At 49.7% G+C, this 12,091-nt stretch overlaps 4 protein-coding genes across 4 annotated transcripts; 1 reads left to right on the forward strand and 3 right to left on the reverse strand.

The window, feature by feature from the left end:
• Positions 1 to 481: 481 nt before the first annotated feature.
• On the forward strand, positions 482 to 1,944 carry BO88DRAFT_420145 (oleate delta-12 desaturase odeA; the record flags this gene model as incomplete). The annotated part of the gene is made up of 2 exons (XM_025708429.1): positions 482 to 1,475; positions 1,538 to 1,944. 2 exons carry the CDS (start codon positions 482 to 484, stop codon positions 1,942 to 1,944), a joined length of 1,401 nt encoding a protein of 466 aa, XP_025557401.1.
• Positions 1,945 to 2,874: 930 nt separating this feature from the next.
• On the reverse strand, positions 2,875 to 4,378 carry BO88DRAFT_198038 (putative DNA repair protein (Rad57)). The gene is made up of 2 exons (XM_025701847.1): positions 4,315 to 4,378; positions 2,875 to 4,262 (listed from the first exon to the last, which is right to left on the reverse strand). Exon 2 carries the CDS (start codon positions 4,049 to 4,051, stop codon positions 2,918 to 2,920), a length of 1,134 nt encoding a protein of 377 aa, XP_025557402.1. The 5' UTR covers positions 4,052 to 4,262; positions 4,315 to 4,378; the 3' UTR covers positions 2,875 to 2,917.
• On the reverse strand, positions 4,169 to 5,298 carry BO88DRAFT_197734 (uncharacterized protein). The gene has a single exon (XM_025701846.1). It carries the CDS (start codon positions 4,978 to 4,980, stop codon positions 4,285 to 4,287), a length of 696 nt encoding a protein of 231 aa, XP_025557403.1. The 5' UTR covers positions 4,981 to 5,298; the 3' UTR covers positions 4,169 to 4,284.
• A 5,899-nt stretch (positions 5,299 to 11,197) lies between these two features.
• On the reverse strand, positions 11,198 to 11,568 carry BO88DRAFT_409036 (uncharacterized protein). The gene has a single exon (XM_025707854.1). It carries the CDS (start codon positions 11,560 to 11,562, stop codon positions 11,233 to 11,235), a length of 330 nt encoding a protein of 109 aa, XP_025557404.1. The 5' UTR covers positions 11,563 to 11,568; the 3' UTR covers positions 11,198 to 11,232.
• Between the last annotated feature and the right edge of the window lie 523 nt (positions 11,569 to 12,091).

Below are 12,091 nucleotides of genomic sequence, written 5' to 3' on the forward strand. Positions count from 1 at the left end.
TTTTTCTTTTTTGTTTTGCCTCCCCCCTCCTCTCCCCGGGTTCTGCTGAACGCTGAACAGGTGATCATCAAACAATCGCCCTTCTTTTTTTTTTCTTTCACTCTTTTCGCCTCTGTCCATCCGCCTTTTTTTCCTCTCCCTTTGAACCACCCCGTCCCACTTCTCCCTCCGGTCAAGGCTCTTTGGAGGCGACCATTTATATCCTTCCGATTGTCACCCTACCTCTCCTTCCCTCTTTTCTTCCCCCCCCCCCCGATCCCATCCCTTCGTCTCCTTCGCCGCGTGGGAGCTCAACTCCATTCAGTGCCTACCTTGAGCTGCTACAGCTTTGGTGCCGTGTTCTGATCCATTGGTATGTTGCACCTCACTTGACTTGTTCTTTGCACAGGCCGCGGCGTTGAACTCTGGCTAACAGAGCTTCCAACCTCTAGACTTCACCGTCTTCGAGCTCGAGAACACATTCTTGTGGGCAAGCTTCAACATGTCTTCCACAGCTCTCCCCAAGCGCGTTGCGCTGCACCGCAATGCTACGGATTCGTCCGTTCCCAGCTCGGTCACCCCCTCCCCGCTGGACAGCCCTCGCCAGTCCCCTTCGTCCACTTCCCTCTCGTCGTTGGCGTCGGAGGCAGAGGCCAGCGGCAAGATGCTGGACACCTATGGCAACGAGTTCAAGATCCCGGATTATACCATCAAGCAGATCCGTGATGCCATTCCCGCTCATTGCTATGAGCGCAAAGCTCTCACCAGCTTGTATTATGTCTTCCGGGATGTCTTCTGGCTCGCGACCATCTTCTATGTCTTCCACAACTACGTGACCCCTGAGACCGTCCCTTACAAGCCCGCAAGAGTCGTGCTGTGGGCTCTTTACACCATCGTGCAGGGTCTGTTCGGTACCGGTGTCTGGGTTTTGGCTCACGAGTGCGGTCACCAGGCTTTCTCTCCCTCCAAGGTTCTCAACGACACTGTTGGTTGGATCTGCCACTCCGCTCTTCTGGTGCCCTACTTCTCCTGGAAGATCTCCCACGGAAAGCACCACAAGGCCACTGGTAACATTGCCCGCGACATGGTGTTCGTGCCCAAGACCCGCGAGCAGTATGCCTCTCGCGTCGGCAAGGCTCTGCACGAACTCAATGAGTTGATGGAGGAAACCCCCATCGCCACTGCCTCCAACCTCCTTCTCCAGCAGCTCTTCGGTTGGCCCATGTACCTGCTCACCAACGTCACTGGCCACAACAACCACGAACGTCAACCTGAGGGTCGTGGAAAGGGCAAGCAGAACGGCTACTTCGGCGGTGTCAATCACTTCAACCCGTCTAGCCCTCTGTACGAAGCCAAGGATGCTAAGCTCATTGTCCTGAGTGACATCGGTCTCGCCATTGTCGGAAGCATTCTGTACTTGGTCGGCTCCAAGTTCGGCTGGATGAACCTTTTGGTTTGGTACGGTATCCCCTACCTCTGGGTGAACCACTGGCTGGGTAAGTTACTTTCTTCACAAACTGGCACAATTGCTGGAACGAATACTGACTGGAAGATATAGTCGCCATCACCTACCTCCAGCACACCGACCCCACCCTCCCCCACTACCAGCCTGATGTCTGGAACTTCGCCCGTGGTGCCGCTGCCACCATCGACCGTGACTTCGGCTTCGTCGGCCGTCACATCTTCCACGGTATCATCGAGACCCACGTTCTCCACCACTATGTCAGCACCATCCCCTTTTACAACGCCGATGAGGCCAGCGAGGCCATCAAGAAGGTCATGGGATCGCACTACCGGACCGAGGCCCACACTGGCTGGACCGGATTCTTCAAGGCTCTCTGGACTAGTGCCCGTGTGTGCCACTGGGTTGAGCCCACCGAGGGTGCCAAGGGTGAGAGCTCCGGAGTGCTCTTCTACCGTAACACGAACGGCATTGGAGTTCCTCCTGCCAAGCTTGAAAAATAGAGCATGTCTGTCGTACATAGAACGAGTGATATCTTTTTTTTTTCTTTCTTTCTTGGAATTCTTTTTTACCTTTCTCGTCAACTTTCTTTTTCGCATCTCGTGGTGCTCTCGCAGGATCGACATGGACCACGGTATGACACTTCCTGTTGTTGTTATGTCATAGACCAACTGCGAGTTGTTTCGAGCTGAAGGCGTATACGGAACATGGGGTAAGGATTTGAACGTGTAGAAGGGCCAACGTCATGTCTGATTTAATCGTCCATTATTATGAATGTAATCCGGAGGGGAATCGTGTAATATGATCATCAAACAGCTTTCACGCTTTCAGTGCAGCTCGAATCGAGTAACCTTCTAGTTTTCCATTGTCTTTTGAGCGGAGCTCGATACAGACCTTTGTCACCATCGTTATGGATAATCTGACTGCTACTTCGCAGTCAGAGTTGGATCTCGTATGTCTGACCAAGCATCCTTCGTAACCGAAGACTGAAGACCGAACGGTTGAACGAACAAGCGGTATGGGAGAAGCTCAGCAAGTCCCAAGCTGGCTGACAGCGTCAGGATGGACCCACCGCATCAAAAAAGAAAGCAACAAGCTATCGGGAGGCTGACACCTGGACACTAGTGATCACATTGACCCAACCCAAAAAGTAAGCATAAAATTAAGGTGGGAATAGTGTGGGCGTGTGGAAAGGGCACTGAGCAGCTTAAACCTTGGGTGAGTTAGTGAACGTTAGTTGGTGGTGGTGGGCGAAGGAAAGAAAGGAAACAAAACTGCGGGGGCGCCCGTTCCGCCAGACGCCGAAAACAGACGCTAGTCCCGGAACAGGTGAGACCCCTGGTCAGTATCCAGCAGAAAGGCCTTGGACGGTTTTACAAATAGAAAAAGTATATTCAAAGGGAGAAGTAGGAAGTAGAAGAAAAGTGAGGCAGAAATATATTGTTCGTGTCGTAAATCGTGACAGGGAATATCGCGCTATATGGTGTCAAAATCTTCTGTACAGCCCCTCAGCCCACCCTTCCAGATTTCAAACTCCGCCTCGTGTTGGATCTCGCCTTGTTCTGTGACTGGTCCGGCAGTCCAGGGGGCAAAAACAAGTTTCATGGTCCTTCGGACGCCTCGTGTAACTGCCTGTGTTGACAATGGTGAGGATTGCCCAGTTGTTGCATGATCATCACAGACAATATTCGGGATATTGAGATTCGTCTTCTCGTCTACTGCATCGGTCTCGTCCGGTGGTGCAGAGACTGCAGACCTGTGTGCTCTAGTATTTTCTTCACTCTCCGTTGGTACCCGAGATTCCGAAGGCTCATTGGCCTGTTCTCTTGCTGTAGGCAGCAATTGTTTTTCGCTGGAGACAAAGGTATCCTCTAATATGGCCTCCCAATCCACGAAGCGGCTCTCCTTTTTCAGTGCAATGCGACATGCAATCTGGGTAGACCAAACCAAGCCCAGAGCTGGGGTCTTTTGTGCGGTTTGTTGAAAAGCTGGGTACAGGCTTGAAATAGTAGGTTGTAGCGTGTCACCCCACCCAGTGAAGAACCTCTGTTGGTGTAGAAGACTCAAAATCTCGTTTCGTACAGGGTTGCCAATCAGGTATGATCCGTCGAACTGCTGCTGCTGCTGCTGCGGATCATCCTCCGTGGTGAACGGTGACGAGGGAAGACTAGAGGGTGATGGTTGGAGGGCCGGATTATGTGGAGTCAGTTCGACATTTCGGGACTCAAGAGGTCGACTTCTTGGTAATGGTGTAGCAGCTTCTGATTCGTGACGTGACGACAGCGCTTGCTGTTGTGTGGAAGGGATAGGTGAGATGGCACCGCCATTCGAACGAAATAGTGTTGGATGCCTGCCAGCAGCTTCAATGCGATCAGAAACTTGGTTCGCTACTACAACTGCGATATTCTCGTTCACAGCCAAGTTCCTCAGCATCTGGCCTAATCTGGCAAGCTCGCCAGAGCGTGTGGACAAACCCGACAGATTGTGGGACGAATGTTCCGCCCGGTAATTTGCAGTTATGGAGTCGATGATCACGAGTCCAACATTATATCGCTTGATTGCGACAGGTAGTTGGTAGTTGAGGATGTGGTCTTGTGCCTCGAGATCCATGGCATTGATGGACAATATATTCTCCAGCGAAGGCTTGTGGGCTTGAGACAAGGTAGAGAGATATGGATGGAATTCAATCAGCTGCGAAAGCCGTGGTGTCGATAATGGAGCTTCTGTGGAAATGTATATGGCACACTTGCCCAGACCACGGGGTGCAGGAAGTTGAGCGGCCAGAAGAAGGGTGAGAAGGAATTGCGTCTTGCCACTCCCACTGTGACCAATTAGCCGTTAGGTCAGGACTTCTCGAATAAGAATGAACTCACTCTGGGGAGCGAGTATACGCACCTCTCACCGGTTACCTCAGTCACATAACCCGTCGGTATGCCGCCATCGAGCAGAGCGTCCAACGTGGGGTCGAGGGTGCTAATCGCGCTCCACTGTGATAAGTCTAGCTTGGTTGTCGGGCCTGGAAAGACAGGAACGTCGACAGTGAGGCTGGAGCTTGGCTCATCGGCATCGGTGTCTCTGTTTTCCTTGAAACCGACATCATGATGGAGAGCTCTTATGATCTGAGCGGACAGTCGGCGAACATCGGCGGGAGGGACGCGAGCACGCTTTGCGACTTCGAGGATGTCAAGAGTGATTAAGTCGACCGTGCTGATATGGCTTCGCTCAAGAGGCGGGAGAATATGAGCATATGGCTTGGTAGGGAAGTCCGGAAGGACCGACAAAAGATCCATAAGCGTGGAGGTGGAGGAAGTCGATACTGGAGACCCTCGGTCATCTCGTGCGCGACGCGGAGAAAACGCGGGTCCACGTGCTCCCGCCCAGCGGCTTCCCTTCTTGGGTTCTTTTGGTCCGAACTTGCTTTCTGGCGGTATCATGAAGTGGTCCTGAAGTTTATTTGCTATCAATTCATGTCTATTCCAGGCGACTACTAGTACTGACCTAATTATATAGTGAACTCTAACTCCGCATGCTATAAGCATGATGTTGTATACATACTTACCCGAGCACTCGGTTATATATCTATCCCACCACACCGTCCTTTGGCATCATCATCACCATCATTCAGTTCAAGGAATGATGCAGATAGAGCACCATGTTGATGACTAGTACTTAGTACAACGGCTAACATAAGAGTGACTATTCAGTCACTGCAGTACAGATTCTCAACGAAAGCCTTGATCCTCTCGATCATTGCCTCTTCGCCGCCACAAGACTATCTCCTGCCAAACACTATATTCTCGAAAACTAGTGTCTACACTTCCTCATCTGCATCACGGCTCTGGAAATCCGAATGACTTTGTCAAGTTACCAGAAGCATGTGGAGCATTCTCTTAATTTGACTGACTCTATCAACTGAGTCGACAATCCATCCGTGAACGGTGCAGCAGCAGGACTATTTGAGAATACAAGGCTGTGCCAGTGTCTAACACTGGCTTACAGAAACTCCAGATGGGTAATCTCTTATCAAGACATCCGCTGCCTGGTTCTGACCAGTGCTCGTCTTTTGTCAAATCGGCAACCTAGTCAGAACACCAGTACTAGAAGCAGAGCTGAAACTTCTGCGCCAATAGCTTGTCTGAGGACTAGCCCATCGGTATTCATCCCTTGGTCTTCACATATGTGCATAGATTTCAGTATGCTCGACTGACCGTTATCTCTTCTTCAGCAGCGCTCAAGTAGGGGGTTTGTTTTAGGTCCTCTGAATTTGGCTCGCAGTCGTTTGAACTACGGGGTTCGCCAGCGAACTTGCAAGGCAACTTAACCCAATCATGTGCACCGAGACTGGAGAACAACGCGCGAGACAGAACATGATAAGCTGGATGTAAGGAACTGAACCCATCCACCCAGTCTGTTTGCATGACAACGACGTGTTGCCATGACTAGAAGTAGGAATATCATCAATGAGTTCAAAGTTTCGGTCAGAGGCCTTGGATCGACGTCGACAACACTTCAAAACCGCAATTACGCCACTATGCATCTTCTACTCTGGTTACCGACTAAAGATGGTGGATATAAGGTGCATCTGTGCTCAAATATTCTCTCAAACTGTCAACAGTGCCTCCCTTTCCAGACCCTTGCGACACATCAGCTGCACACCTGTACCAAGTCCTAGACGGAAATCCAATGGTGACGCGGAGCACACCCGTATCAGTTAATGCGCTGGCAAAGTAAGCGTGTTTCCCTTCCTTCTATGGAAACCATGATGTCTATCCCACATTTGATACTAACATACATGCTCCGAACCCACACTTCCTAAACAATACGTACATTGCCCATCTTACCGTACAGTAATAATTATATTGTTATCCGGACATAGAAATACCGAGTTATGCCGGAATTCGTGAAATGACCGGCACTATGAAAGAAGTAAGGGGACGGAATTTGTGTACAGCCACATGGTGCATCTCGGATGAGCGTATCAGGCAAGCATGGAAACGCAATCACCCATAAGGATTGTAGCAGATTGACAGTGACGGACATAGCCGAGACACGGATGGGTATGTGGCCATCGCTCCTTGCGTCAGGAACCTAAAACATCCTCCAGCATGATTCTGGGGTAGGTAAGGATGGCATATGGCAATGAAGGCCCTGCTCGGATATTGGACGAGGGATACTGAACTATGGCTAGTGAGATACTGTAGCATGAAACATGCCACGCCTCATACAGCCTCGTCATTCTCGCCTATCACTTGGATGTTGCTGATAATATCCCAGGTGATCCTTCACTCAGGTTAGTATGCATTGATCTTAGCAACAAGGAAGGTTCTAAAGGGAATCGATCTACTCCGTTCAACACCGATCTGCATTGACCAGGAGCTGTCTTGAACCTGGAAGCATGACCGCTGTGCTGATGACCCGATCATGGGGACGTCTCTGCCTGCTGACCTGAGACCTCGATGGAAGATCATGACGTTATCCCCTTGAGAAATTGCTTCACATACGTGTAGAGCCCCCGAAAAGATGCTCTCACCCCTACAGGGGTGCTTCAAAGGGAACTATCGAGGGTAAGCACAAGCACGCAAAGCCGAATGGGTCTTATACATGCACTAGAGCTTTACAGCTAACCTCACCAAGCTTGGTAAAGAATCGGGCTGTCAGACGCCGCATGGAATGCGTCGTCTCCCGTACCCTTGGAGACCAGTAGATAGACTGGACTTTTGCAGAGGTGGGTACCTTGCTGAACGGACTATCAGAGCATCCGGTCGAGAACAAGGCAACTATGTCTACGGCATGATACTCTTTCAACTAGTTAGGTAGCTGAGCTTTCGTTCACATGTACTGCGGAGGAAGAGAAGAGACATCATATTCTCAAGCAGATCATGAATGCCTTGGCAGAAGAGACCCTAAAGAGGTCCCAATTCCGTACCTTTATATTGCGCCAGAAAGGTCATCTCATTGGTGGGAGAGTTTTCCAGCACGACTGAGCGCAATGGCGTCCAATTCCAGGACATCGAACCCTATAGTCACATTTCGATCTAGCGACGTCTAACCCGATTGAGAGGGCTCAAAGAGTCTGAGAGGGTCTGGACTACTGTGTAGTGATGCATAACTGGCGGTATCTCCTCGATTTTGAGAGCGAAGTCGGTTGAACCCCTATCCCATCTGCATGGTACAGACACTGCCAGTGCAAAGGAGACAGCATCCACTCTGCACCACACAGCACCAGAGAAATCAGTCAAACCCACCCCAGAATTTGGCACCGGCCGCCCAGGCACGCACAGACAACAGCGCACCCGCGCCCGCGTCCAAGCTCAACGGCGACCCAGAGAGAAAAGGGCAAGGCCTCTAACCTAATCACCAGAGGCACACTCAAATCCCGACACCGTGCCCGTCCTGTACCTTTTCCAAAATACGAATAAAAGCCAAGCAATTCTTTTCACCACTCACGCTGATTGGCGAGAATCTGGAACATCCCGTTCCCGTTTATCCCGAGAAGATACGAGGGAGGGAAAGGAGGGAGGGGACTCGATGCATCACATTGGGTGGGGACGCGGATACCACGGCGTCGCGTATAGTAAGTAGCTCAGGGCAAAAAGAAAAATAACGGTCAGCTAGAACATAATAAGACTAGTCAAACTCCTAGTGAGTAGACTATGTACATGCTTAAGTGTCTCTGGGGGGGTGTATACTAAGTAAGTACGATAGTTGGTTAGTTGATAGATAGCTACAGCTAATAGTCATAGCTCTAACTCATGTAGGCCGGATGGGGAGGTGGAGACATCCAGCTCCGTGCAGTGCTCAATATTTTGACAGCCATGAAAAAAAGATAGATAGATAAACTATTTCCTCCGGAGTGGAGCATGAATGAGGAGGAGCAGGATAATGATGATGATGAAGCTAAGATGCCCTCCTCTGTAGCTATTCCTGTACTATGCGACGCACCAAGAAATAGTAAAGCCGGTTTGCTTTCGGTAGTATCTTAGTAGCTCTGTATCTATGTAATGATGAGGATATTTATCCATATTTCAGTATGCACATCCGGATAACTTCCATAATAATAAAAAACACAGACATTACGATCAGCTTCAATCCTTCGGGTTTTATTTTCGTTATCTCATTATCATTTTTTTTTTTTTCCATCAGATGTTTTGTTACGAAAGAAGCTAAGGATTAAAGCCGATCGCCCAGCTACAAAAGAGGAGGAGGGGGTGTGTTGCTGTTGAATGAAGATCTACGCAAGGAATAATGAAACGTACAATTTAGTAACTCCGTAGATATATGGATAGATAGATAGATAGATATATGGATAGCAGGGATGAGAATAAAGAAGCAGTCGCAGTAATTAGAGGAGGAGAAGTAAGTAACGCAATGAAGCAAGAATTTCAATCGTTAGTCCAGTTTACGTACTATATACTTAGTAATTTGTTTGTGCATCGATCGCTTGCTTGCTTAAGGGCTGGTGTTAACTATACAGTATCATGGGGGTGATGGAGGTGCCAGATGCAGAATTATAATCATGCATATGATGGTAAGTATCCTACTTACGGAAATAGTAACTAGTTAGTTGCATACCTAGATGGATGGATGGATAGATAGATAGATAGATAGGTGCATTGGGAGGGACTGGTACTTTTGTTTGCATACTAAGCCTCGTGGATCGCGGGATTTGCTAACGGGATTTGAATGAATGGATGGATGGATGGATGGTATGGAGTAATATACTTTTCATACCTCAAGTTTAGTCCACGAGAGGGTTTCAGTCAGTGCGTTTCTTTTTTCTTTTTTTTTCACTAATTTCATTTTACTCTTTCCTTTTTTATCTTGCTTTTAGCGTTGTCATGTCACTGGTGATCGGATGGCTACTACTACTCCATAGTGTACTAATCTCTTCAATGACCTTCAAATCTACCCACCAGTGGAAGACCTTGAGACCTGCCAAGTATGTAAGTTGTGAATGAAATACCTTGCTATTACCGGATCCATCCCCACTACTGATTATGGGATGGGAAGAAGCTCTTGGACTCGAGCCTCGGTATGTAATTTGGCGGAGAAAATTCAACTGGGGAGGGGAGAAAGAGGAGGAGGCAATCGGGGACCATTCGTAAAGTAATCCGTAGTCTGCCACGATCGATGTGGTTAGAGGGCAGGGATGAGTCTCCTGCAGATGCGAGGAATGCACACACGTCTTGCCGACCACCACTCAGTTTTGAGCTCGGTGGGTGGCTTTTTAATCCCCGAGAGCGCCTCAAAATGAAGGTTGTACAACAGACGCTCTTGCTTAGGACCGAATGTCGCCGTCCGATACACTCGGGGATGGAAAAGATAATGCGACAGAAGAGTGTCTATAGGAGAGTTTCTGAGGGTTTGAAAGCAATAATTGCGATGGTGTGGTGAGGTGGCATTGCCACATCGCCGCCCCGTTTCCCCCCAAGCAGGCTAGCTAGGCTTAGCGTCGTGGCTCGCAAAGTACTTGTGTGTGTGTAAACCCGTCTGGTGATGATGTTTCCAGAGATCAAAATAACCGTATCAATGCGATAATCTCAGGAAGGACCTGCTCAAGTATGTGCCCGATTTCCCGGTAACTTGTCTTTCGCTTGCTCTCTCTCACGCTATCTTGTTACGCCTCCCCAAATACCAGACACCCAGCACCACACATGACCCATGCAGCCCAACCAGGAAGATCCATGCGGGTAGACCCGACAGGGTGGTTACTGGCCAATTTCTCTCGATAGCGCACGCTCGGCTTATGCAGCAGAGGCATCCGGACCCAAAAGACAGAGTGCTGGCGAAGTTCACAGCACGGAATGCGTCCAACATGCTTGCCTTGGATGCCTCGACTGGTAACGTTAATCGGCCTGGATGCACATACTTTAGGTGAAATTACACGTCAATGACCAGAGAGAAACTCAACGGTCTAGTAGTGCTATCATGCACCGGCACGGATCCGGCAGCTTTCTGGAACTCATGCAGAATGAATGGGTCGCTCGGACGGTGGTGCCATGTCTCGGCGGCACGCACGTAAGCAACGGTATCAATTTGGTATGACGACGGTGGTGGTAGTGGTGGTTGATGGGAGCACAAGGCACCTACTTACCTACCATGTACTAGTCGCAGCTAGTTGCTGCTGAATGAATGAAGGATTAATGACAGGAGAAGCAGGCTGTCGATGCAAGTGGGTGGTGGCCGATGCACGCTGTCATCATCGCTTTTCGGTGGCTTCTTAGGTTTTCCCCACTCTATTTTTCTTCCTTTTTTGCCCCCTGTGGGAGAACATGACATGATCCCAGACTTACTCTCCCTATAAACTGCCGAGACTATACCTGCTAACCATAAATTGATCCTCATTATGATCCCCAGGTAGAGCAGGAGACGGAGAAGATTAGAGTGATTGACATGGAGATCTTCCCGGAGAAAAGTCCCCATTGAGATTCCAGTCCGAAACGCAGGGGTGATAGGCGCCCGTAAATCGACTAGATTCTGCCGGGGAAGGTGCGGTGTGGGCCCGGGACTCTCTCTGTGTCTCTCTTCTTTTCTCTTTTCCGGCAGGAGGGTACAGTCAGTCAGTCCGCCTGCCACTAAAATAGTAGCACTTGAGTAGTACGGAGAGTAGCAGCAGCAGTAGCAGCAGTAGTAGTAGGAGCACTGGTTGGTGGTTGCACCATAGCAGGTACACGAGGTGTCCATCACACCGTTATCCCGCAACTTGTCACAGCTACCCCTGAGGAACCAAGTCTATTCATATTGGTTAGGGTAAACGTCGGTTCGACCCTGTCATACTTAACTAGTTAGCTTCAAGCTGAGTATGTGAACTGCATACTAATCCACCTGAGTATGTTACAGAACGGATATCCACGTTCCGACCTACCGTCGAGAGCTCCAAAACAATGTGATCCCCTATCTTGTCGCAGTCCTATTAGGTCCAGATAGTATATAGTACATACTAAGCAGATGAGGATGCTGTAGCCTGTCTTCAACTGCTTCTTCGTCTGGCGGAATGTAGGACAATGCCTGCCTAAAGCCGAGGTGCTAAACCAAACTGTCAAGTTGGTTGGAATGGGGCCGCTGTATTCGGTGCGGACCGTCTGGGTGGGGCAGAATGAAACCTTCCACAATCCAGCCATCCATTCCATCCATCCTCCATCCGACTTACTTACCACAGTACGGCACACGATGATCGGGGCTGGTTTTCATGAGTCAAGGGCCATAGCCAAACGGGTGGACGGACCAGGCAAAGCCGGCGCCTGACGCTTGAATTTTTCCCTTTCAGGACAGTTTCAGTGGAGTCGCTGACGGTGGTCGAATCATGTCGCAGGTGGGCACAGCAGGAGGGTGTGGAGTCTCAGCTTCCGATTTGCTGAGCAGCCATCGTCATTCGCAGGTTGCGATCCGATACTATTCCCAAGCAGGCAAGACCACGGCCTAGATGGGCCTGCAGGCGCCAGGCTCATAAGGCTAAATTACCTGAAGGACCAAAGAAATTCTCCAACGATTCGGGGTCGGGTGTTCAGCGATCGGGGCTGGGGCATTTCCCCCCATTGTCGAGCTGACGACCTGCTTAGTTGGTCACTAAGTAGGGAATAAACCCTGAAAACCGTGAACAGTCCGGGCTTCCCTACTAGAGGCCATTTCGTGCAGATCCAATTTTATTTG

This window comes from Aspergillus vadensis (genome assembly GCF_003184925.1).
Source record: "Aspergillus vadensis CBS 113365 unplaced genomic scaffold BO88scaffold_38, whole genome shotgun sequence".
NCBI lineage: Eukaryota > Fungi > Ascomycota > Eurotiomycetes > Eurotiales > Aspergillaceae > Aspergillus > Aspergillus vadensis.